This window comes from Eptesicus fuscus, chromosome 5 (genome assembly GCF_027574615.1).
Source record: "Eptesicus fuscus isolate TK198812 chromosome 5, DD_ASM_mEF_20220401, whole genome shotgun sequence".
Lineage (NCBI taxonomy): Eukaryota > Metazoa > Chordata > Mammalia > Chiroptera > Vespertilionidae > Eptesicus > Eptesicus fuscus.
Genome location: NC_072477.1, coordinates 39,677,485 through 39,704,704, shown reverse-complemented (window position 1 = coordinate 39,704,704; position 27,220 = coordinate 39,677,485). Strand labels below are relative to the sequence as shown.

The following is a 27,220-nucleotide window of genomic DNA, read 5'->3' as shown; positions in this document are numbered from 1 at the left end:
TGCCAGCGAGACCTCTGGGGTGCCAAGGTGTCACGTGGGGGCGGGGGGACACTGACTGTACGAAAGAAAGTATCTAACACCTGCATGGTTCTATACTTCACGGTCTTCCTAAAACCTGAGGCGCAAACAGAGGCTCGCCTATTTTCCCTCTCCGCTTTCAAGTGTTAAAGTTTTTCCTCTCCACTCTCTAACATAGCGGTGGCTCATTAGAGTTTTTTTTCTAAATGTCTCAGTGTATTAACCAGCTTTTTCATATGCATCTTGCCATTTCCCAGATGTCAGGGGTAGGCGCCTTCCAGTATCTGATAAATATCATAGTTCGTGCCCCAGGAGGGTTATGGTTGCCGCCTCTGTTCTCCATGGTCAGTTCCCTCAACCTCCTCCGCTTACTCCAGTGATCTCAACCTCTCACAGCTCAAAGCAGGAGGTACAGCCCTTTCCTCTTCACACTTTAATAAATCGCTCCGTGGGTCTGCTTTTTAATATTCCAACCTCTTCCCAGGGCAGGAAATCACAAGTGCAAACGCCATTTAGAAATACATCTTTGCCTCAAAATTCCTTTGCTGAAAACCTTTAATACTTAGCTTTAAACTTTCTTTAGATGGATGGAACTTAAGCTGAAAAGTCAGGAAATTGTCCGGAGGGTCTGAAGGTCCCAAAGCCTTCCACTCAAATTCACATCTCCAGCTTGGCAGCAACATAGTCTTTAGGCACAAATTAAGGCACAACCACTTAAGCCCAATCCTTATTCTCTACTCACCCCGCCCCCCATCTCATTCCCACTGCTATAAATTTTCTATAATTAGTAACAGCAGCCACCACTTATGAAGAGCCAACTGGTGCAGACACTAATCTAAGAACTTCATATCTCATTTAATCCTCTCAACGTATTTAGGAGAAGCCAGAGGCTTGGGGGTTACAGAAGTTGCCTCGTGTGACCTGGCAAGGAATGTGTCAGCCAAGATTCTAGAACCTGAGTCTGACACCAACACTCTCCCTCTGGTCATTACACAGTGCCACTTTAGTCACAAAATAGTTCCCTCCCTCCTGAAATAAGCACTTCTCCATGCAAATTCCATACCACTGCAGAAGAATCCAGAAGACCCTCTTTGCTAGGTCGACATTTTTTTTTTTTTAAATCACAAAAGGGATGGGAAACAGAAAAAGTGAAGAAAAAAAAAAAAAATAGGAGGTCCTGAAGAATGCCTTCACCTCTGACCTCCTTCCTCTCATTAGAGGTCAGAGGAGCAGGCCCTGGAACAAATGGAATGACTCTGTGGTCAGTGTCCCATTCCATGTTTACATCCCTGGCTGGGAAGAAAGAGCTGACATGACAAGGCTGCACCAGGAAGAGGAGGCGACACGGGCTCCACAACTGCATGAATTAACCACGGCCTCCTCTCGGCACTTCCCTCCTGGCCCCTCGCTCAGGTCAGTGAGTCATGAAATGAGGACAAGGCTCCAGGGAGGCGAATACCACAGCTGCACAGCCATGAAGCAGAAATGACAGGACACAGGTGGTTAGCCATCTCCTTTCCCCGTGGGTCTCCCCTCCCACGCACCACCAAGTGGCTCTGACCGAGGGGAGCCCAAAGGCTGTCCCTCACAGAGTAAGAATCTGGAATGTTAGCCACTTGAAACCAGTCTTCTGCCCTCCATCGCTGTAATGTGTGTGAAGCCCCAGAATGTTTTATACCTTTGCTGAACTTTCAAAACTGAAATACTTCATTACACTTGAGAGCAGTGCTGGCACGAGCAAGCCAGTCCTTCCCCTCTCGCTTCATGAGGCCCAATTTTTTTAAAAAAACATTATTAATCGTCAAGAGATTCCAAACAGAATTTGCCTGCCAAGATGTATTTGGCAAAGGAAAGATACTCTATCTCCTGAAACATGCGTTTAAAAATCAGTTCCAATCTTCTTTTTGCTGAACTCTCCACGTACTCGCCTGAGAGAAAAAGCATGACTCCCTCCAAAACCAGCCTTTTTAAAAATGGGATCATAGCACCCAGTTTTCTAACCACTTACCCCCAGTGTTGGAACTGTTATCTTCCGCCCCTTCCGCGTGCCTCCCGTGATCCCGTGGTGCTGTGGGACCTGGCCTGGCAGAACTGGGCAGAACCACCTCTCCTTCACCATGAGCCGGACGAGCACCCCTTTCTGAAGGCAGTGCCCCTCCATCTACGTCGGGCTGGATGCTCCTGTTTTCAAGGTAGGGAGGTGGGGCTCCCTGGGAAGGATCCAGTACATTTCCTTCTGTCTCTGATGGAGCCGGGCCTCTGGTCCATGGCTGTTCCGAAGACTCCACCTGGCCTCTTCTATCGGGGGCGTCCATCTCCTTCACACGCCTCCCTTGTTTGGTTTGAGAGTCCGAGGAGGCAGATTCTGTTTCCGGATAGAATGGCCTATTTCTGGGTGTTGGGTGCAAAGGGGAGTCCAGGTAGGAATCTGGAGGAGAGAGCCCACCTCCTACAGGCCTTGAGTCAGCTTTGGAGTGCAAGGAAGCATTGAGATTGCCGTGGCCTTTCAACACCTCCTCTGGTTCACTCGGTGGGTATTCAGTCTCCTCCTCATTCTCACCATAGTAATCCAAATCGTCTTCACTGTGGTTTCTTTCCAGGGCTGCAGCATGGCTGAAGGAATGCTCCCGGGAAGCTGAGGAGCGGGCTTCGGAAAGGGATCCTCCAACTGTTGCTGGCCTGACATTGTCCAGTGGGGAGACACTGCCGATATGAAAAGCCCACACTCCAGGAATCCCCAGGTTGCTGTGTCTAAAATAAAAAAAAGGGGGGAGGGGGACAGTGCATTGTAATAAAAAATGGCCACTACCCATCTTCCTACAATGGTGAGCAATTTATTTCAAAACTAAAAGACTATCAAGATCAGATTCAGAGTTTTCATTGGTGTAGAAAAAACAAATAAAATGAGACTTACATGTTAACTAAAAGGATGATACTGGAATTTTGATATAAACAACCTCTTATTTATAGTCACTTTCAAAGGCTGTGTTCCACAGAATGCTAGACCGTCAAGTTGTAACCTGCTCTACAATCCACATTTTATCTGAAATCTGGCTGATTGAAAACAAAGAGGGAATGCAGAAATATTTATCTTTCTTCTACTTTTAAGAAAACATATGCTGCCCAGCCTGTGTGGCTCAGTGGTTGAGTGTCAACCCAGGAACCAAGAGGTCACAGGTTTGATTCCCAGTCAGGGCACATGCCCAAGTTTCGGGCTTGATGACTTGCAGGAGGCAGCTGATTGATGATGATCCTTGTTCCTCTCTCATCAATGTTTCTATCTCCCTATTCCTCTCGTTTCCTCTCTCTCTCAAAAAAAAGAAAAGAAAATGTATGCTGAAAAATTTTTGCCAAACAATGACTACCACATGCTTTTAAGAGTTAGTTATCTGTCAAGCGCTTAACATTCTTCAGTACAATCTACAAGGCCAACTTTATAGAAGAGAAAAGAGGTTTAGAGAGGCTAACTAATCTTCTTAAAATTGACAGCTTGGATTAGGCACTAACTCCAAAACCCATTCTCTACACTTGGGCTTTATATTATTATAAAATAATTATTATTTTATGTCAGAAAACAAATACTCTATAATCAATCAGCACCTGAATTATTAAAACTCTACAACATCTGAATTATCATACTCTGCAGAATGTTAAAGACATTTCACTGCTTAGTCACATGGACCAATCAATTAACTAATTCATGGAGAATGGTTAAGTCAATGTAAAAAAAATTAAAAAAAAATACAACTGAACAAGTCTAAAATGTTGAGCAACCGCAGAACAAAGTTAAGGGGAAAATAAGAAAGTAGTTTAATCAAAATGCCACAAATAACGTCCCAGACAGTTTGACTTAGTGAACAGAGTGGCGGCCAGCACTGAAGGGTCCCAGTTCAATTCCAGTCAAGGGCACATACCTGGGTTGCAGGCATGATCCCAGGCCCTGGTCAGGGTGGGTGTGGGAGGCAACCAATCGATGTCTCTCTCTCACATTGATGTTTCTCTCTCTCGGTCTCTTCCCCTCCCTTTCACTCTCTCTAAATATCAATGGAAAAAAATATCCTCAGGAATGAGTCTCTCTCTCTATTTCTCTTTCTACCTATTTATCATCTATCTATCTCTGTTTATCTCTATCTCTATGTGTATGTGTGTGTGTTATTATTATTATTATTATTGCTGCTGCTGCTATTCTAATTAACTTAGGAAAAAAGGAATATAGACAGCAAAACTATGATCCTTTGTGTAATATGCTATGCATTGTAAGTTCTGAGAATTAATGTTGGTATTTCTTGGCAAGCAAATAAGGAACACTAAAGAAGATAAGAGAGACCCCTGAAGATCTGAGGATACTGAGTTTATTATCACATCGGAGGTGTTGCAGCTGTGAAATTTCTTCTTGATGTTAGAAACAGAAAACCATAAAAGCTTCAAAGAGTAGGAAAATACAAACTATGGCAGATAAAAGCTAAATAAAATAACCTTCTCATTAAATATAAATCACTATCTTGGTTTTGCCATTGTGCATGATTCCAAAGTAACCAATTTGAGTTTATCCTAAAGTCCAAGGTCATTTGGAAAGCTTAGTGATGGAAAGAATTTATTTCCTAGAAATAAAAACAAGACTACAGAATGGGATGACAGTGGCATCCTCCCTGGGTTGTAGGGAGGATGAAGTTAGAAAATCACATAAAATGCCTAGCATGGGGCCTTGCACATAATAAGTACTAAGCAACTACTGTCTTCCAGGAAATAGAAAAGTATAACTTCAAAGATGCAGATGTGTGCATTCATATTCAAATTTTCAGAAGATTTATGACAAACACACTATGAATTGTATAATGTATGGCCTTTGAGCTTATAACAATGGAACAAGTTTGAGGAATACAAAGATTCCACTGACTAGGAAAGTAACTTAATTCTTTAGGGTTGTATTCTGAAGTACTTGAAGTGAAGGCATGATGTGTGTGACTTACTTTAAAATACTTAAGCAAAAAAGAAAAATATTGATGAACATGGCAATGTCAATAACTTGAATTTAGATCACAAGCATTTGGCTGTTCATTTAGCTACTCTCTCCACTTTTCTCTATTTTTTAAAATTTAAATAATGAGAAGTAAAAAAGAAGATTTAATTGTGGAACATTTCTATAATTTGGAGGTAGAGAAGACCTTTCTGAGAATAACTTCAAGACCTGAAATCATAAAGGAAAAGATAACTCTCAACCTCTAACTTCTAGATCATAAGTATGTTTAAAGATGAACAACTGGATAAAAATATACACAGCATAGAAGAGGACTGAGATCTTTACCATGGGTTTGTTTTTTTTTCTGATTTATAAGGGTTCTTTGTAAACACCCCAACAGAAAATAGCAAAGGCTATGGACAGATACATCACAAAGAAGATAGAGAAATGGCTAATAAACATAGGTGTTCAGATTTACTAGTAACCAAAGCATTTAGAGTGAAAATAAGAACATTTTATACCTGTCAGATTCACAAATATTAAAAAGGATAAAAGCCTATAGGGAACAGACACTGCCAATCACTGCCCTGCATTACTGGTGAGGATATAAGTTGGTGCAATTCTTCTGAAGGGTAATTTGTTAATACACATCCAAATGTGAAACTTAATATGTCCTGTTTCAGAAATTCTACTTTTAAGGGAAATGAGAATCTGAGCAATGTAGAGGGTGGGGCAAAAGTAGGTTTACAGCCCTAGCCAGTTTGGCTCAGTGGATAGAGCGTCGGCCTGTGGACTGAATGGTCCCGGGTTTGATTTCGGTCAAGGGCATGTACCTTGGTTGTGGGCATATCTCCAGTGGGAGGTGTGCAGGGGGCAGCTGATTTATGTTTCTCTCTAATCAATGTTTCTAACTCTCTATCCTTCTCCCTTCCTCTCTGTAAAAAATCAATAAAATATATATATTTTTTAAAAAGTAGGTTTACAGTTGTTCATATGGAAAATAATAAGTAATAATACAAGAATAAATTCTGCTTCACATACTCACAACTATAAACCTACTTTTGCCCCACTTTGTATATTATGCTGTTTACTGCAATCATATTTACAACAGGATAAACCAGAAACATGAAATGTTCATTGATAAGTTGTCTTAATAATAGAGAATAGATATGATACATGTGTTTTTTAATAAATAGTAATTTTTTTTTTAAAAAATATATTTTTATTGATTTCAGAGAGGAAGGGAGAGGGAGAGAGAGACAGAAACATCAATAATGAGAATCATTGATTGGCTGCCTTTTGCATGCCCCCTACTGGGGATCGAGCTTGCAACCCCAAGCGTGTGCCCTTGTCCGGAATCGAACCTGGGACCCTTTGGTCAGCAGGCCAATGCTCTATCCACTGAGCCAAACCATCTAGGGCGATATGATACATGTTTTAATAGCCTTAAAATCTTATCTAATAAAAGAGTAATACGCAAATTGACTGCCACTCCAACACACAAGATGGCTGTCCCCATGTGGACACAAGATGGCTACCACAATATGGCCAGCAGGGGAGGGCAGTTGAGAGGGACCAGGCCTGCAAGGGAGGGCAGTTGTGGGTGATCAAGTCTGCAGGGGAGGGCAGTTAGGGGTGCCCAGGGTGGCAGAGGAGGGAAGTTGGGGGTGACCGGGCCGGCAGAGGAGGGAAGTTGGGGGCGACCAGGCCTGCAGGGGAGAGCAGTTTGGGGGGGACCCAGGCCTGCAGGGAAGAGCATTTAGGGGTGACCAGGCCTGCAGGGGAGGGCAGTTAGGGGTGACCAGGCCTTCAGGGGAGGGCAGTTAGGGGCAATCAGGCCTGCAGGGGAGCAGTTAGGCATCAATCAGGCTGGTAGGGGAGTGGTTAGGGGGTGATCAGGCTGGCAGGCAGAAGTGGTTAGGGGCAATCAGGAAGGCAGGCAGGTGAGCAGTTGGGAGCCAGCAGTCCTGGATTGTGAGAGGGATGTCCCAGATTGGAGAGTGTGCAGGCTGGGCTGAGGGACACACACCCCCATGCACGAATTTCATGCATCAGGCCTCTAGTGATAATATAACAGATACTGTACTGAAAGAGGCCTATAATATCATTATGGCTTTTAAATTTTTTTACATATACTGTACCTAAAATTCTGAAAGGACTATTAACACTGGTTATCACTTGAAATAGTGATACTGGGTAATTTTTTTTACTTTTATTTCATATTATTCTGCATTGCTTGTAATTTATTTTGTTTTTTAATATTAAGCATGGTTTACACTTAAAGAAAAATCCCTCTGTTAGTCATTTTGGCACCATAACTATTCTGCTCTCATCAAGCAACTCAGAAGTTTCTGGGAAGCATCAAAGATAAAAATGAGGGAAGGCATGGAAGGAGGTAAATGGAAGTGTGTGTGTATTCTTTATTTTAAATTTTTTTAAAAAGTTGATTTTAGAGAGAGGAAGGAAGAGGGAGAGAGAGAAACATCGATATGAGGGAGAAACATTCTTCAGTTGTCTCCCACATGTGCCACAACTAGGAATCAAACCCACAATCTGGGTACGTGCCCTGATTGGGAATTGAACCTGCCAACTATTGGTGTATGCTCCAACCAACTGAGCAACCAGGTCAGGGCTGTGTGTGTAGTCTTAGGGGCCTTTATGGTTGTGATGGGGGAGCACAACTGCTTTTCTGGCAGGCTCTTTGGCCCCTACCACCTCCTGCACCCTGTGCTGGGAGCTGTTGATCTATTTGTCTGTCAACCCTGCTAAAGGGCAAGTTGCTAGTGCAGGGCCCATGCCTTAGACACCTTTGTCTTTCAAGTGTGTGGCCCCTATGAGCTCTCCATAATATCTGAGGAGCAGAGACTCTGAGGCTTCCAGGGTGGAACAGTCAGGTGGAACCCCTGGAGAAAAAGCAAGGAGTGAAGTTTTCTCCACTAGAGTCTAGACCAGTGGTTCTCAACCCTTTTATGCTACTTCATAACTGTAATTTTGCTATTGTTATGAATCGTAATGTAAATATCTGTGTTTTCCGATGGTCTTAGGCTCTACAGCAGCGGTTCTCAACCTGTGGGACGCGACCCACAGGTTGAGAACAGCTAGCAGGGTCACCTAAGACCATCGGAAAACACAGATATTTACATTACGATTCATAACAGTAGCAAAATTACAGTTATGAAGTAGCAACGAAAATAATTTTATGGTTGGGGGTCACCACAACATGAGGAACTGTATTAAAGGGTCGCGGCATTAGAAAGGTTGAGAACCACTGGGACTTGACTAAAAGGCAACCTAGATGGAGACCCACAGATGCACAAGAATGAAAAAGAAAACCAGGATTCAGCACAAAATAAGTGGTTCAGAGCCCCAGTCTTGCGCTTGAATTTTGGCTTTGCCACTTAATAACTGGGATTATAGGCAACTTAACTTCCCTAAGCTCATTTGTCAAGTTGAGAAAAGAATCTAACTTACCTCCTAGGATTCTTGTGAGTTTTAATTAAGACAGCCTCTAGAGACTGTTCAGCACAATGTTTGGTGAGTGCTAAGTTCTCAATAAATGTTAGGTCGAGTAATCATATTTGGCTATAGGACCAGCCCTCGGTAGCTGAGCAGAGCAGATGGCATGCAAACGTGTAAGGTATTTCAATACCCAGGAATACTCTAGTGAAACCAAGAGGCAGGAAGGGAGGCTACGCAGCCAAGGTGTTCTGTCTGGCTTTGGCATCAGTATTCAGGAAAGGAATAAAAGCAAGTATATTTTTAAAATTAATAGATGTCCAGAGGTGCTGCCCCTATACTGGTGTGATGTGGATTGACGAGAACTGAAAGGGCTTGGATTGCATGAGCAGAGTAAGCCGCCGATGGGACTAAGGGACGTGCTTAGTCCTGGCTGCTCCATGGAAAACCAATCACTGTGATTTCATATAATAAGGCCGCAGTGAAACCATGACACTGCTAAAAATCTATCAGTCTATTTGTCTACTTGTTTCCCAAATTACTTTACTCTTACTTTAACTTTCAACACGTTATCTGTTTAAAAGACTAAAATCACAACATCTCCTTCTGTGAAATAATTAACCTGGAAAAACTTCAATCTGGGCAGTTATATTACTGGGTATTTTTATGTGGTTCCAAGAGCAATGTTTTCCATAGCAAACCTCAGTGGCTCTGCAAACACACACACACACACACACACACACACACACACACACACACACGAGTTCTGTTTCAGGTATCTTTAGCCAACAGGGCAAGAAAAATAAAGGACCTTTTATATTTGGTGGCCTTGCTCCTCCCAGGGTCTAGTCTAGATGCCTTACTTAGAAACCACCAAGATATTATTTAATGGTCTTATGACCACTTGGGTTTGGGGAGCTCCAAAGGGCCCTTCCATTCCAACAGGGGAGGGCTTAAGCCCTAGGACACTTACTGGTAGAGATTTTTCACAGATTGTTCAGTGCTAGTCAAGCTAAAATATGGTCCCTCTCTCTTCAGGTCATCGATCTCCCCTCGGCAGAAGCCCACCCGGGCCGGAAGCTCGAGCTGGACGTTGTAGGACTCTTTGGGGCGCGTTCCAAAGAAATGAAGGCCATTGACAGGATAAAGAAAGAAGGCGTAGGTATCGGACTCATCGTATGCCAAAACTGCCTGGAAAGTATTCAGCTGTGGGGGGAAAAAGAAAAGGAAACATTCTTAATAAAACAAACAAACAAAAAGACAATGCAAGCAAAGCATCATCAAGTACAAAGGGTTTCCCCCCTCATTAGGATTTTTCCAAAATGTTTTTATATGTACTATTCTTTTAAATTTCCTCTTCAAGTGACAATATAATTTAATAAGCTATGTCATATATAATCACCTTTTATCAATTCAGATTAATAGTTGAAATATGTATAGGTACAAAAAAACTGGTTAAAAACATAATACCTTTTAAGGTATAAATGCTCAATTTCAAACCTCTTTCAGAGCGGAGAGCACGTAGCAAACTTACCTTGTTCATTCCCACTGCCCTAGTTTCCTGCCCTGGGAACTCATCTGGATCATCCATTCATTCATTCACCTATTTATTGAATGCCCATTGTGGGCAGGCATGGTGTTAGGCACTGGCTCATCAAAAGACCTCCTTACGCCGAAACCGGTTTGGCTCAGTGGATAGAGCGTCGGTCTGCGGACTGAAAGGTCCCAGGTTTGATTCCGGTTAAGGGCATGTACCTTGGTTGCGGGCACATCCCTGGTGGGGACTGTGCAGGAGGCAGCTGATCGATGTTTCTAGCTCTCTATCCCTCTCCCTTCCTCTCTGTAAAAAAAAATCAATAAAGCCCTAACTGGTTTGGCTCAGTGGATTGAGCTGCCGACTGAAGGGTCCCAGGTTCAATTCCGGATGTACATTGGTTGCAGGCACATCCCCACTAGGGGGTGTGCAGGAGGCAGTTAATTGATGTTTCTCTCTCATCGATGTTTCTAACTCCCTGTCCCTCTCCCTTCCTCTCTGTAAAAAAAAAAAAAAAAAAAAAAAAAAAAAAAAAGACCTCCTTACTATTGCCTCACTCTCTTTTCTCTTCCATCCATCTCTCCACACCCTCACCAGAGGTATAGATGAGGAAACAGAGACATAGAGGCTAATAAATCTGCTTAAGGTCAGGCAGCTAGCGCGTGGTGGCAGGCCGGCCAGCTCAGAGTCCAGGTCCTGTATGACTAGGCCACCCTAACTGCCCTTCAGGATGCCGTTCCAGGTGAGGCGCACCCTGCCCAGGTGAACTCTCCTCCGGGTTCAGATCTGCTGTATCTCCATCAGACTACTGAACATTCCCCCTTTGTCCCGTGCGTGTGCTCACATTTCCCTGGACTGAAAACCTCCTAACCCTCTGGTGCTGCCCCTTGGGGTGTGCTGTGCTTCCGTGTAGATCGATGTCTGCCCTCTGGCCCTCCGTGACACCTTTGCGAGTGTTTCTAGTTCGCATTTGCCTCATTTTGCCTGGGTCACGGGCTCGATCCCCAGTGTGGGGCATGCAGGAGGCAAGCGATCAAGGACTCTCTCTCACTGATGTTTCTCACTCTCTCTCCCTCTCCCTTCTTCTCTGAAATCAATAAAAATATATATTTTTAAAAAAGAGTTAAGGGGAGAGGGGCTGGTATATTTGCTATTGTAGCTGTTGATTATTTTATCAGCAAAACTCGTGTTTTCCAAAAACAAAAGGCAAGAGATGTTTTTTAGAATTTCTCAAAGCTGGGAAGCCAGAGCTTCTGCCAAATATAAACCAAGAGCTTCTGCATCATGTCTATACATCATGTAATATATATACTACGTCATCAATTAATGTGGGTCCAGGAACTTTCGAGTTTTACTATAGTCAGAATAAATAAAGCTCAACTAGGGAAAGAAAAGGACTCCAGGAAGGAGAAAGAACCGGTTTCCAAAAGCTAAGCTTTCAACGCTCCTGGCATTGATTGCCCACAATAAACCTGAGATAGGAAGAAATCCTGGTTCTAAGTTTAGAGACATTCTACGAGATAAGGAGGGTCTACAGATTGTGAAGGAATTGAAGGGGATGGGAGGTGGGGGGAGGGGGGAAGGACACAGAGCTGGGAAGAGGAGGGTGTGACTTTTTACTGTGGGGCCTGGGCATTTAGCACTTTACTTTATTCATTCTTTCAGCCAATCAACAAATTCAAGGAACATTCACTCAATGTCTTTTACACGCCGTCCCGAGACAAGCACTTATTACAGTTGGCAAGCATTTAATCTACGTGTCTCCACCGAGGCAAATAAAAGAAGAATTTTAAAATAGAATTTAGGGTCCCAAAGTACACCCCAAAAGTTTGGCTACTTAAAACCACCCACACACCAAATGATCACTTTTTAAGTTCTCGCTCAGTTCCAGAAAATTCTACATCTCATTGCTAAAGAGTGGCTTTCACAAGTCCTGAGGGCTGCTCCTCCTCCCAACACACTCCCTGACTGGCTTCCAGACCGGAAAGGTCTTCACATTCCTAGAGACAAGCCTTTGCAAGAACCCCACACGCTCTGTCTCTGAAGGGAAACCCTCAGATGGGCTGCCAAACCCCACAAAAGGGTCACAGGTTCCCAACTCCCCCCGGATCCCAGAGAGGAGAGACGGGCCTTCCCGGGCAGAGGAGCAGCACAGACAGGATCAGGGCCAGTGGCTGCGGAGCTGCAAGGCTTCTGTCATCCTGTTATCAGAAAGAGAGAAAAGCCAGAGTCCTCAGCAGAAAGCAGGCAGGAGTCTGGCTGTCCTCTGCAGGTATAGGATATCACCCGTCAATATTGCCTGGATACTCGCAGAGCCAAGCTGATGGACATCAAACATACCCATCTAATTCATTTAACTAATTTGTCATCTGGCAAAAAATCAGAACAGTGCCAACCTTACCCTAAAGGGACTGGCCTATAGTGGCTTACAAACATAACAATGAAAATTAAAATTAGTAACTATAGGGTGACTCTTAAAGGGGTCGTAGTTTTCTCTCTTTCTGAGGGTCACATGCTTTCCACAGTGCAGCATCTCTGACTTCTGGCCTCCAGAGTTTGGTGTCAGCACTAAATGCCATGCCTTGGCATAATTCTCCATCGCCCACTACCTGTATGATACTGTCACATGCATGATTTTCCCTCATTCATTTTGTGCCTAAATCCTACAGAGCCTGCCCCAAATCCAAAGGTAAATGCTCAGTGCTCTCATATCCCTTCCTGACCTTTAGTCTTTAGCAGAAGGTCAGCATTTCTTTAATCAATTCCCTTATCTGTCTCATTCTGTATGTCCTCACAGCTATGCCTCAGCCTCAGGTTAAACTCTTTCAGATCGAATGCAAACCTCCCCTCTTCTGGACGTCAGCTCCAGAAGTCAAAAAGCAGCAACAACGTCCTGCTTTTACCTCGAATTTTCTCTGTGGATCCAGTGCCCTCCATCAATGGCCATCATCCTTTGAAACAAGTCAACATACCTCAGGCCCCACAGGGACCTCCGATGGGCACCTTTCTGCTCATCTTATGTTACTGCCCTATGACTCCTTCACCCATTTCTCCAGCCTCAGCTCCCCAGCCTTCTCCCACAGCCTAGCTCAGAACAATCTCTCCTGCTGCCTCGTTCTCAAGATCCATTCTTTCAGCCCAACTTAAAATCCAGATCAACAAAACATTCCCTGTACCACACAGATCTGTGTAACCAGTTCTGTGTAACCCCCATCCCTCCAACCACAGCAAAGCAACACTCCCCTTCCCCCCAAAAATGCAGCTAAAGTAAACACTAGCCCTCTTTCCGTCAATAAGTTCTTTGATGTCAATACCGTGACTTCTTTGCTCCGTGAAGTACCTATGACAGCTCAAGGAATCTCAGATGAACTGAGTTGATAAACACTATTTGTTCATATTTTTAGATGCAGTTACATCTTGATATCCCTGCAGTATCAGCTACAACATCCTGTCACACCCTCCATGAATATCCACGGAGAGAACGGGCAACAACCGACATTGTTTAAGTAGTAAAGATGCCATTCCTCTGATATCTTCAAATTTCAGGTAACTTTGCAACATAAGGTTAATATGCCAAGGTTTAAGAAATCCTTCACGCAAAGTAGATGACTTGCCAAAATCTACCTCCAAAGAACTATTAAAACAAGAACTCAAGTCACAGAGCTCTTTAAAGTATTCAGAACAACCTTCAACATGGGTAATTGAAAAAAAAAACATGCTTTCTCTAAACAGAATCCTTATCTCCTTTCTAAATGAAACAAACTCTGAAGCCAACTCAGCATATGGCAATGTCCAAAGATGGATTTTAATTAGAAAAGTGAAAGAGAGATGGAATCTACAAATCTTCCTGCACTCCTCACCCAAAAAAAAAGCCTGGATGGAAACTGCAATTTGGAAAACCTTGTATTTAAAGAGTCCTTATGTAAAGGACTTGCATCATAGCATCCTTGCAAGATCGAGAAATACAAGAACCAGAACCTGGTCCCATGAAGCCAATAAAGGGGAACACAGGTTGGGTGAGCATCCACACCAGATGGGTCTAAGGGATGGCAGTGGCTACATAAAAATGTCTCATTCTCACAGCTATGCCTCAGCCTCAGGTTAAACTCTTTCAGATCGACTGCAAACCTCCCCTCTTCTGGACGTCAGCTCCAGAAGTCAAAAAGTTTAAAATACAACAAAGTCACGCTGTCTGTATTTTAATTTGGTTCATTCTCACAGCATCCTGTAAGGCAGGCATTGCTACTCCATTTCACAGCTTAGGAAACTAAGGCTGAGACTGGGTCATTGTTTCTGAGATCACAGGATAACATTTCACCATCACTTTTTCTTTCAAAATGGTTTTATCTTTATTGTCAATGTCTTTACATCCCCCGGAAAGATGGGGAAGAGAAGCATTATTCCCACACTGCAGAAGAAATTGAGAAAAATAATTAACAAAGTCACGCTGTCTGTATTTTAATTTTCTATTTCAAATAAGGAACTGAAAAAATTGGAACTTAAAGCTGTAGTGTGATTTCATCTCCCCTATCCATCTCACTCAAGTTAGTCTTTCTGTTCCGTGGTGAAAAGTAAGGCAGATACAGCTGAATCTCTCCAGAGTGTTGGAATACTGATTTGTATCAATAGTGTCCTTGGTAGCAGATTTCATTCCAAGCTCATTTTTCCTTTGAATGCATTATGGTTCCTAGGACTCTTCTGGTACTAAGATCACATCAAGACGATAAAGCTGCAGCCTTATTTATTGGGAGTCTTAGGAAAAGGCACAACTATTGTGTCTACCTTCATCACCTGTGCCAAGATAATGGGTCCTGCATCAAAAAAATGTCGGGGTAAAAGCAACAAAAAAACCCAAGAACCAAGAAATCTGTATTCTAAACCTACCTTTGCCTTACTAAGAGCACAAGTCTGGACAATAGCTTTAACTTCTATTTTCCATTATCTGTGAAATGCAAACGATAAGTCATGTGGTACTTATCTTGTAGGATTGTTGTGGGAAGACAGTATGATAAAAATATTGTTATCAGAAGGAACTAGATAACTTATACAAACAACCTATATTGTAAGTGTCTAAGTAGTCAATCTTTCCTTTGTGCCCTCACCTCAATGAAGTCAGAAAGAGTTCTCTTAACAAAAACTATCAATCCCCTGCTTTAAATCCTTCAAAGGTTGCCTATCGCCAAAGAACCAAGTCCAAGCTCTCAGCACATTATCTGCTAATTCCCACCTCATGGTCTTTCTGGCCTCCTGTCCCACCCCCTTCCTCTTCAGTGGTAATATAACACACATAATGCCCCAAACACATTCTACTCTACAGTACATGGGTGATATGTCATAGACTATCCTTTTGGGAATGTTCCACTCTGCTCAACTCAGACTCAAAGCTACTGATTCAATGAACACTTCTCTGATAGTGTCTCCTAACCAGAGAGGGGTAGAGTTAGTTTCCATAAGTAAAAATGCTACTACACTTATCATATTGAATAATAATGAATGTTCCTACTAAATTATGAGATTCTTGGGAGTAAAGACTATGTCCTTTCATGATGTCTATGTCAGTCCTGACATACAGTAAGTATGCAAAAAAGGTTTGTTGGATGAATAAATCTCAACTACGCTTAAATGTAAATTACTTACACACACATATATAAATATGCCATATATATGTTTAGAAAAAAAGACTGGAAGAAAATAAACTATTAGCAGTGGTGACCTCTGGTAAGTGAAATTATAACTAATGTTTATTTTCTTTTCTAAATGTTTTATTGTAAGTATGTTATACTTAATTCTAAATGTTTTTAAACTTATAAACAAAAATGAATGAATGAATGGATGCAACATAATGGTGGGGGCCATACCTTACTTTCTCCAACTCTTTACCTAGCCCAATGTCCTACACAAAAGAGGTGCTCAATATATCTGTTCAAATTCAATGTATTCTGATGAACTGAATAATTAAAATGTCAAACCATGTATTGTTTAAAAAGTATTCAATAAACAAAACTAGCTGTTGCAAATCATAAATTTGAACAATTTTTATTTCTAAATCTTCTTTGCTTAGTACAGTCTTAATAGTAAATACTTCTCTTACAGAACTCATAAAAATGGCCACCATCTTGAAATACTCAGTGAGAGTGGGCAAGCTACTTAATCTCTCAGGGAAGAGGTGTACCATCTTTCTGTAGCTAAGAAACACTTTGATGAGTTAAAATGGAGATAAATTGTAAGCGCTTGGAGTATAACACTTCTGATTCAGGTCTAATTTCATGGGAGGAAGTCCCTACCTACTCCAGGAATGAGGCAGTTTACCACTTGCCAAGCCACCCTGACCCCACCTGATGTCCATTTGGTTGCTGCCAAGCCTAAAGACTGGGAGCTCGGGTTGCTCCTCAGGTGGGGACTATAAAACAAACTGAGGACAGCCTCCTGTAAACCAGGGGGCATGGAAGCCTCGAGGGCAAGTTGGCAAAAGCTATCAATAACCGTACAGAAAGTTCATCCCCTCTGGCCCACCAATTCCAAACCCTAAAATGTCAACTAGAGACGTGTGCAAAGATTTAGCTTTAAAAAAGTGCTTCACAGAATTAGTTATAATGATAAAAAAAAAAAATTGGAAATCACCTTAATGACCACTGCGGTAAATCCAGTGGGTGGAATATTAGGCCGACTTTATAAATAATGTTGCAGGAATAGGTTTACTGACACTGAAACATAGTCACAATATACTGCTTAGTGAGGGGAAAGTGGGCTCCAAAACAGTATGTGCACTGTGAGCCCATCATTGTTAACGGAAAATGACAGATAAATATAGAAATTGATAGAGGGAGCGGGGAACCTTCTGGAATAAACAGGGAAAATGTTTAACAGTGGTTATCTTTGAGTGGTAGGAAAATGAGAGGTTGTTCTTTTTCAACCGGCCTGTATTTGCTTATGTTTTTCTTTCAATGAACGTATAATTAGAAATAATTCTTGTATACTTAGAGGTGATTCTTAAAACAAACAACCCAACAGGAAACTGCCTTGTGCTCTGAGGGCCGTCAGCATCTGCACTGGGGCCCTCTCACCCCCTAAGCACATTCTCCTGCTAGAAGGGACCACCCCTCAGGTCTTCAATGGAAGCCTGAAGACCTCACATCCGAGCCACTTCAGCCCTGGTGCCACCAAAGGAGACATCAGGCTCCGCTCAAGAGCGGACTCGGAAAAGGCTCCCCGGGTTCCAGCCCAGAATTCAAGCCCATCCCTCCACTGGCTCAGCAGCCAAGCACCCCTTGTCACTGACCTCTCCGGAGGGCGGCATCCCGAGCCTGGGCTCCTGGTAGGCGCCCACCTGCTCCCAGGTGGCCAAGAAGGCGTGGGTGGGGGTGAACGCCGAGGCGGTGCGCGGGAAGCTGGTGCGCACGTAGCGGGCCGCCAGGTCCAGCACCTCGGGACTCGTGTCCTCGCGGTACAGGATCCTGCCTCTGCCCTGGCTCGTGTCGATGTCGGCCAGAAAGGGAGCGATGGCCGGGAAGTCCGTGGGGAAACCGTCGTCCACATACTGGGTCTCCCTGGGGAAGTCTTGGGTGGAGATGATGCCGTTGGTGCCCACCTGGGAGAGGAGGGGGACAAAAGGTGGCGGTCGCTGGATCTGCAAGAAGCCCAAGGGCGGCCACCACAGATCCAGACGTGCACGCCCACCCTGCTCCTCGGGGAGGGGAGGGAACCGCCCCGGGCGTGAAGCTCCCCCTTCCCCAAAGCCTGGGAGGGCCAACTCCTGGTTCAGAGCAACTCCAGCCCGAGTCCCACCCGCCCACTCGTACCCTACAACCCAACGCAATAGGTCCAGGAGCCCTCAAACGTGTTCCTTACTTCGCGCACAGCCCTGGAGAAAACCTCCAAGTCCGAGGAGGGAGCACCCCAGCTCTGCGGACGTGCACAGCCTTCTCGCCGCCCTCCCTGGAAGCCCCACCGGCTGCCCTAGCAATGCTACCTTCCTTCCTGCCCGCTCGGTCCCGTAGCCGCGAACAGTCCTAGCTCTCCCGCTGGAGGTAAGGAAAGCGGCGGGTGCGGCAGCAGCATCGCCGCAAAGCCTGGTCCCACCCCAGGGGCGCTCCGGGACAGCAAAGCGTGCGCACTATTGCCTCCCCTCGGAAGACAGGGTTCGGGGAGACCCACACTGCACGGACCCCTGGGAAGGAGCTGCGAGAAACCTGCCGGGTCCCGCGCCCAGAGGGGGCCGAACTTACGTAGAGGTAGCTGAACTGAGCTTCGTAGAAGCGCAGGGGGCTCGCCAGCTTCACCGCGGCTGAGCTTTCGTCGTCGCCTTCCTTCAGGAGCTGGTCCCCCCTAAACTGCCCGTAGGGGAACAGCCCGCTTGGGTCCAGCGCCGCGGCCCGGGACAGCAGCAGCAGCAGCGGCAGCAGCAGCAGCAGTGGCGGCGGCGGTGGCGCCAGCAGCGCCCGCAGCCCGGCCGCCCGGTCCCCCGGCATGCTCGCTCGGCCTGGGCTGCCCCGCCGCACGGTCCCAGCCCGCGAGCCCACTGGCGGCGCAGCGCCAGCTCCAACCTGGTTCCCCGCGGGCTCCGGGGGGGCGGGCCTCCCCGCCCTCTCAGCACGCTGATTGGCTGAGGCCCTACACGGGGACCAATCACCGGCTCTGAGAAAGTTCGACAGCAGCCGCCACATCTGGTTCTTGTTAAAAGTTTTCTAAGGCAGGGGTTGCGGAAGCGGCCCCGCTTTTACCCCAGGCGAGGTGAAAGCCCCCGACCGGCGCTGCCCAGAGCTGCCCCTTCTTCTCCGCCTCCGCTCCCCGAGACCTCCCGGGGCGCACCCTCCCTCCCGTCCGGTCCCCGCGAGCCCCGCCCCCGGGACCCAAGGGTCCGCTAGGTCTGGAGGCAGCTGCGCTGCAGGAGGTGACCTCAGCGCAAAGGGGGAACCCCGCGGCGGCGCGTGCCCCCTACCCGGCTGGCAGGGCCAGGGTGTGTGCCGGGGTCCCAGGGGCCCCTTGTCCTCGAGGCCAACCCGGAGGGCCGAGAAGCAAAGGGAATTTGTCGCAGTCGCACCCTCTTGGACCGCTTCTCGGCACCCAGAGAAATCCAGTGGAGAAGCGCGTCTTTGTACGGAGTCAAAGGGGCTGACTCCTAAGTTCCGTCCAGGTCTTGAAACTGTTTACCTTCCCCGGGGAAAACCGCACCCGGGAAGAACATGAAAAACGACAGTGTGTGATCGGTTCCGTTTGGGGCGTGGGATGAGGCGTCCGGTTTGGGAATCAAACAGAGGGGCGCGGGACCCTGGGCCTCTCACCCGCTATTTAAAGGTGTGGGCATCGGAGCTGCCCTCGCCCTCGCCCTCGCACACAGAGGTGGAACCCTCGCTGCTCCGCGGGACTGGAAACCCGCACAAACCAGCTGCGAGGGTGTGGAGGAACCCCATCCACCATAAACATTCCCTCTGCGAAGCATCAGGAGCCGGCCAAGATTTTATTACCACTTTTATTATCAAGTGTTTGAAATTTCCCAGATAGTCTGTTTTCTCTCTCCAGTCCCCCATGGGGTCCTTGGAAGCAAAAAGAAGGTAAAAAGAAGTAAAAGGCCAACCTTTGGAATTGCTTAAGGGACGCTCAATAGCTACATTTTTTTTCTTGTGAATGTTTATTCCAGTTGAACAAATCCTCTTGGGCCCACAGAGCCAAGCCCTAACAAGGTTGAGGATATCAGACTGTGAGGTTCACAGAATCCACACAAAATGGAAAATTAGCCCAAAACAGTTTGCTTCCACAGACTGTGTAGAGTTGTATATTTGGTGTTACAAAATGCATTTGTGCTTGCATAGATGCGTTCTCATTTCTTTGGGGCTAGGTATTTTTCAATGTATTCAGGAAATGAAGGCTCAATGACATGAGGTGACTTTACTTGCCCAAGGACACCTAAAGTTACTCCTTCATATGAAATCCTTCATGGGCTTTCTAGCTTTTCCAACTCTCATTTGAATCCTATATAATAAAGAGATAATATGCAAATTGATCCTCATGCCTTTGCTTCACAAGATGGCCACACCCACTCTGTCACAAGATGGCCACCCCCACATGGTCACAAGATGGCCACCACAAGATAGCCACCCCCACGTTGTCACAAGATGGCCCGCAGGGGAGGGCAGTTGGGGGCAATCAGGCTGGCAGGGGAGCAGTTAGATGTCAATCAGGCCCGTGGGGGAGCGGTTAGGGGGCTATCAGGCTGGCAGGCAGAAATGGTTAGGGGCAATCAGGCAGTCAGGCGAGTGGTTAGGAGCCAGCAGTCCCAGACTGTGAGAGGGATGTCCAACTGCCGGCTTAGGCCCAATCCCAAGGGGTCCCAGATTGGAGAGGTTTCAGGCTGGGCTGAGGGACATCCCCCTCCAGTGCACGAATTTTGTGCACCAGGCTTCTAGTCCTATATAATAAAGAGCTAATATGCTAATTAGATCAAACAGCAGAACGACCATCCAGACGACCATCTGGATGACCTTCCAGATGAAGCTGGGGCTGCGAGGGCCGAGGCAGCCGGGGCTGTGAGGGCCAAGCCCCTTGCATGAATTTCGTGCATAGGGCCTCTAGTATAATAATAATAGCTAACATTTATTTAGTGGTAAGAAGCTATTTATTTAGTGGGTCAGGCAGACAGATCCCAAAATGGCCTCCAATGACCCTCCCCCCGCCCCATTTCCTGTTGATTATTTCTTTGTATAAGCCCCTTCTCTGGAGTGTGAGCTAGCCTACTGACTTCTAACCCGCACAATGTGGTAATCGTGATGAGAAGTCACTTCAATGATTAGGCTACATCTGTCTTGATAGCATATCTCTTTCACTGGCTTTGATGAAGGAAGCTGTTTTGATGGGAAGGCCAACATGGCAAGGAACTGAGGCAGCCTCTGGCCAACAGCCAGCAAGGCACTGTATTCTTCCAGCAAACATGTAAGTGAGCTTGGGAGTGAATCCTTCCAGGTTATGTCTTGAGATGACACCTTGGCTCTGGCTGGCGCTTTGATTGCAGCCTTGTGAGATCCTGAAGCAGAGGGCCCTGATAAGCAGGGCCCAGATTCCAGACCCACAGAAAATGAGGATTTAATAAATGTGTGTTGTTTCAAGCTGTTATGGTTTGGGATAATTTGTTATGCAGCAACTATATGTGATAGAGCTAGACACTATGTAAGGTAACTAAGAATTAGAGGGGTAAACACACACACACACACGTTATTGTTACATAGCTGGTAACTACCAGAGCTGAGATTTGAACTCAGTTCTGTCTGATTTCTAAACCTCTGCTCTTAAGCACTAAATCATATTGCCAGAACGCCCTTTGAAAGGTAGCTCTAGCTATAGCCAATCTTTCAGTTGAGACTTTAGCTCTCAATTGCAACCTCCTATTTTATGGTTTGGAACATCCTCACTTGCTAGTCCCTGTACCTATGATGCTTTACCTAATCCATCTCTCTCATCTAATCAACACTCATCATAATACTTGAATCAAAATCTTTCTCCTTCAGGAAGCTTTTCAGGAAACCACAATCTGACTTAGAAGCCCCTTCTCCTTGTTCCATGTGCCCTGTGCTGGCCATTATCATGTCTCCAATCACACATATCTCTATCATCCCTGATCGTCACATGTGCCCCTCACCACCCCCACTGCACTTGAGGGCAGGGGCTTTGTCTTATTTGTGGTCTGTGGCAAGGCCTGCCTGGTACTGGAAGAAGCTTAAAGAAATGTTTGTTGAATAAGTAAAGGCAAACAAGCCAACCTGGGGCTAGGATTTCTGTCTGCTGGCTCAATAAAACATTCTTTCCCCTACCCCACCTTTCCTGCTAACCTGACCTGAGTTTTCTAATCCTCTTTACCAGGCTGCCTAGCAACTCACCTACCATTGCTCTCCATTCTTTCATTCATTCATTCATTTAACAACTATTTCCTGCAGGTTTACCATGACAGACATAACTCTGCAAGAAATAACTGAGTACAAGATGTGACCCCTAACCTTAAGGAGCTCATGATTGGGGCACGGAGCAATGTTACATTATAGCATGGATTTAGCTAAACAAGAAGAGGGGGGCCCTTGAACCAAGAAGATGTTACTGGTTTTGAATCTGATGCTGAGTACAAAGTAGATCCAACAGGGAAGAGGCTGAAATGGATCCCTGTCTGCATGAAGTGGCTGAATTCTCCTTGAAATGTGAAGCTTTGGAAAGCTGTGCTTGAGCAGACATTCCTTTGAGCCCTTCTTCTAATATTTTTAAAAGACTCTATGGCACCAAAAGAGCGGTTTCTCCTTTAAAATGTCACCTTGTGTCTTTGGGGAAAGGAAAAATTTGTCATAGCTATTTCACCGGTCAGAGTAAATACTGAAGAAATGCTTCTCTTGTATCCACAGTTCCAGAGTAGAATTTCCGTGACTGGCCTGCCTGGCTAAAAAGGCAGAGGCCCCTTTCAGGCTGAAGGTAAGAGAGGACTTCCTCAATAGTCTTCACAGTAGTAGATCTGAGCATGGCTTGAGAGGTAAGATTATTTAGTTGCAGGATTTTTATCCCAAGCCAGATAGTACCAGACACCTTGCCAGTAGACCTCAGCAAGAGTCTCCGCAGTTGTATTTTTTGTGTGGTTATATTTCTGTAACAAATACCAAGCCTTCCAGTATGATGATAGTTCTTGTTATTTTAATCAAGAGAATGAAAAACACATTTGCTCCACAGCGTGGCAAATAGACGTGGGTATTTAAGAGCCAGTTCTATGTATAGCACTGACTGGTGTGTATACATGTTTGTACTGGAGGTAGGTTTGGCAGAAAGGGTTCTGCTTTTTGTTGCACACAGTGATTCTTTGCATAACTTTATTATCCTTTAAATTCCAGGGTGGGTGTGTGAGCATGTAGAAAAATTAGCTCGTCTCCGCAAACTTGGGCTGAAGTGAAATTATGTTAGGAGGATGAAAAGCCATTCACTCCTCAGAAATTGTGAGAATGTAGGGCATCCTCCTACACCCCACCTACATTCTAATGACCTCCAAATATATCCCAAGCCCTAAGCCTTCGCTTGGGTTTTTTAATTTATATCCAACTCCCTGCTGAATATCCCCTTGGGATGTCACCTCACACCCACATCCAGGAGAACTACATGCACTAAGAATTTCCATTAATGGAAACAATATCCACTCCTTCTTTATTACCTCCTTCTCCCTGACAGAAAGCTACTCTAGAAGTAAGAAGATGATTGCTTTCTCAGCATCTCTTGCAGCTACAGGTGGCCATCTAGCCTAGTCCTCACCTAACCACCAGCGTTCTGTCAAAAGGCTGGTGGTTTCTGGGAGGCCTTTTACATTGGGGATTAAAGGGAATAGCTCCATTTTTTGCCATCCTTGCTGCCTTAAACATGGATGTGATAGTTTAAGTTCAGACAGCCACCTCCTGACCTCGAGGTGACAACTGTGAGGACAAAGCATGGCAAAGCAAAAAGAGAAAGGAGATGAGAGCCTGAGCCAGTGAATAATTGCTCACCTCTAGACTTCTGGTTACCAATTGGCTTAAGCCACTGTTCTATGCAACAGTACTCAATTCTAATTGAGATTTTGCTAAATCCTTTCTCTACATGTATCTAAAGCACAAATCCAACCATCCCATGTTCCTTTGGTGGATCTCCCTCACCTTTAGGGTGAAACTTAGGCTGCCCGGCAGTGCTGTAGAGGGCTTCATGGTTGGCCTCTGTCTGTTATCTCCTGTCCTTTCCTACTCATGCCTTTAGCAATACTGAACTGGGTGTAGTTCCCCATCCACACAAATAGCCTGACTCCGGTGTTTGTTTCTGCTGCTCCTTGCCTGGAACACCCTGCCCAACTCCTGATCATCTCTCATTCCCGTCAGTATTCATTTCAGACAGCACATCACAGGGGCAGTGGCCCTGAGTTCTGGCAGAAAGCTTCTCCTCTGAGCAGCTGTAACACCTGGGCACACCCCTTAGCCAAACACACCCAAATGGCCAATTTATACCTGTCCCTCTGAGGTTCAAAGGCCTCAGGGCTAGTTTTCATGTAATGCACACTTTGTCGTCTTTTTTCGCATGCATTCTTATCTACCCAGGATCTACATTTCAGACTGTTTTTACTCCGGGCCGGAGCATAGGAAGAGACAGGCCTTGATAGTCCCACATGACCATGAGAATGTGAGCCAACCCTTGAGGGCAGGACCATATCTTTTTCTTTCTAGATCTCATGGGCCTAGCACAGTACCTGGTAGAGCCTTCTGGGCTGTTTAATGAACCATTGTGGATTTGAATTGGGGAAAGTGTTATAATGAAATCTTTCATAACTCCTGTAGTTTTTCCTGAATAATCCACTTCCTGATTCTTCACATATTTGTTATATTCTGGATTGTTTCTGGAAAACATAGAAATTAAATGCTGTGGCTTTTGTGTTGGTAGATAAGATATCTTCACTGCTCATCATGGAGGAGTTATTGCTAATGGCATTATTTTCCTCTAGAAAGAATGGTGTAGACAGGCCAGTATTGCTCTCTCTCCTCTTCTAACTGCTACAGCAAGCACAGGCTGAAGCGCCAAGTCAGTACTGAGTTATATAACATCAGTCTCCATCTTCTTCACAAAGACTTCTCTCCCCTCACAGACTCCAAGTTCCTCAAAGGTTCTACTTTTCACTTCCTTTAAGACTCCTGCAGCTATCTAACACAATGTTGAATAAATAAAGGCTGCTCAATTTCTATTGAATTGAATGACTGCCCAAGAGTGACCTCAGTATGTGCTATCTCCATTGGGCAGTGGCTGTGGCTGTGTTTCCAGAGGCTGTTGTCTTTGGCTCCCTCTGTACTTCTTTCCTAGACATCCTGTGCTTCTTACCACATTGAGCCACCTTGTTTCTGTGGCAAGTAACCTGCTGGCGACTGTCACTTCCTCTGGAAGTTAGTACATGAATCAGAACAATGCTAATAAAGCCAACAACAATAATAGCAAGGCTTAATTAAACCTTTATAATATACCAGCTTCTAGTTAAGAACTGTATGTGTATTATTTCATTAATCCATTGAACATGTCCAGGTTGTAGATAAAGAAACTGAGCTGAGAGGGATAAAGCAACTTGATCAAGAATTCAGGCAATCTGACTCCAGGACCCAAGCTTTAACCTCCTAAGACTGTGTATCTGATTCTCTCATGGACCAGTCACATTGCTCAGTAACATGATTGTAGACTATACCTCTAATTCTGCAAGCCTGTTGAAGGTAATTAGTTCTAAGACTCCCTATCATTTGTAAAGTTGGAATTGTGTTACATTTTTTTGAGCACCAACTCATGCATGCTTGAGAATTATAAATATCTAAACTTGGTAAAGAAAACATGACCCTTAAGGAGTTTGCAATCTAGATTTGGAGATAATATAGCTATAATTTATTGGCCATTTATTATGCAGTAGACACTGTAATATATTATTTGTAATCTTTACAACAACACTACAAGATAAGGAAAATGAGATTACAAGATAAGCAAGATGAGATTCTGAGAATTTAACTGACATGCTCAGGCTACAAGAGTTATTAGTAGCTGAGTTAGGAGCTGATGGCCCCAAGGGCCACATCAAATATAAATAGAGTTGTGTTTCATGCATCTGTTGACAGGAACCTGGTTCATAAGCCATCCGGAATGACTGTGAGCAACAAAATGAGCCAGAAATCCTCCAAACATGAACATCTGAAATAACAACAACAACAACAAACAAGCAAATGAAGAAAAGACAGAAATGTGAAGGCTACAAAATCTCTTCAGTCTTCGATTCCATTAATATGTTGATAGATCACTAAGCAGCAGTATGACCATATCAGACACTACTCATGATTCTTCATATTGTAATTCTGCTACCAAGATTAGCATGGGTAAGAACAAGCTCTCAAACTGTAAATGATGTAAAGTAGGCTTTAGGACTATGTCCCATGGCTGCCCCTCCCCTCCCCTTTTTTATCTTAGCAGGGACATGTAACCTGATAAAAACACTCCATGAATTGGCTAGGGTGCATTTTTCTTTCTTTCTTTCTTTCTTTCCTTCTTTCTTTCTTCCTTCCTTTCTTTTTTTTATTTCTTTCTTCCTTCCTTTCTTTTCCTTTCTTTCTTTCTTTCTTTCTTTCTTTCTTTCTTTCTTTCTTTCTTTCTTTCTTTCTTCCTTCCTTCCTTCCTTCCTTCCTTCCTTCCTTCCTTCCTTCCTTCCTCCCTTCCTCCCTTCCTTCCTTCCTTTCTAATCTTTATTGATTTCTGAGAGGAAGGGAGAGGAAGAGAGAGAGATAGAAACATCAATGATGAGAGATAATCATTGATCGGCTGCCTCCTGCATGCCCCCTACTGGGGATTAAGCCCACAACCTGGACATGTGCCCTTGATCAGAATCCAACCCGGGACCCTTCAGTCCACGGACCGACACTCTATCTACTGAGTCAAACCGGCTAGGGCTGGCTAAGGTGCATTTCAACAGCCAATGTGAAGAGGAAAAGGAGCCCCCTCCTTCACACTGATGGCATAGTTTTATTAGCAAAAAGCTGGAGCAGACCTCAGAAACAGCTCCATCTCTGGATGAGCCCTAGACAGGTGACAGCAGGGTAGCCAGTGAAAGGACCAAGTTAGCATAGGGTCTCAATAAATGAGTATCTCTAATAGGTCAGCTTATTTGGACTTTAATTTTTCAGCTAGCTTATGTAGGCAAGGACCACTGGGATGTGGTCTTACTTCAAATCAAATGCTCTACAGCTGTGGTTCTCAATAAGAGCTGCCCATCAAATCACCTGAAAAAATTTGAAACTCTCAAAACAGAACCCTTGGCGTCAGACTCAGGTATCAGTATATTTTAAACTTCGCAAGATTATTCAAAATATAGCCATGGTTAAAAGCCACTGCTCTACAGGTACCTTATAAATAGCTTATGCTGGTCACGCTGACCTAAGAAAAACCTGTTTATAAGCAATTGATTGTTGAATCTAATCTCAATAATTTTCAAGATAAAATGATCTCTTCTAGAGATTATGGTACAGAGCAGTAAGGTTTAAACAAACCCTTTAAAAGTCTGAGGAGATTCAATATATTTTTGGGGCAAAAAATGATCTGACCTCTGTGGCCACTTCTATGAGAAAGTAGAATGACTGCTAGCCTGGGAAAGAAAAAAGGAAGGCTTCTAAATTTCCCAATAGCATGTCAACTGTGTTAATGTACATCTATGGCCTTCGGAGCTTTCTTTGATGAGCCACGCTGAATACTGCTGTGTCAGG

General features: G+C 44.7%; 1 protein-coding gene across 1 annotated transcript in view; it reads right to left on the bottom strand.

The window, feature by feature from the left end:
* Positions 1-18,436, bottom strand: part of NID2 (nidogen 2) — a 60,366-nt gene extending 41,930 nt beyond the window's left edge. The window contains exons 1-5 of the mRNA XM_054715408.1: positions 18,194-18,436; positions 17,248-17,556; positions 9,408-9,640; positions 2,465-2,769; positions 2,027-2,383 (exon numbers count right to left, since the gene is read on the bottom strand). Of these exons, the coding sequence (XP_054571383.1) occupies positions 2,027-2,383; positions 2,465-2,769; positions 9,408-9,640; positions 17,248-17,556; positions 18,194-18,436 (1,447 nt within the window). The remainder of the gene's footprint in view (positions 1-2,026; positions 2,384-2,464; positions 2,770-9,407; positions 9,641-17,247; positions 17,557-18,193) is intronic.
* Positions 18,437-27,220: the final 8,784 nt, after the last annotated feature.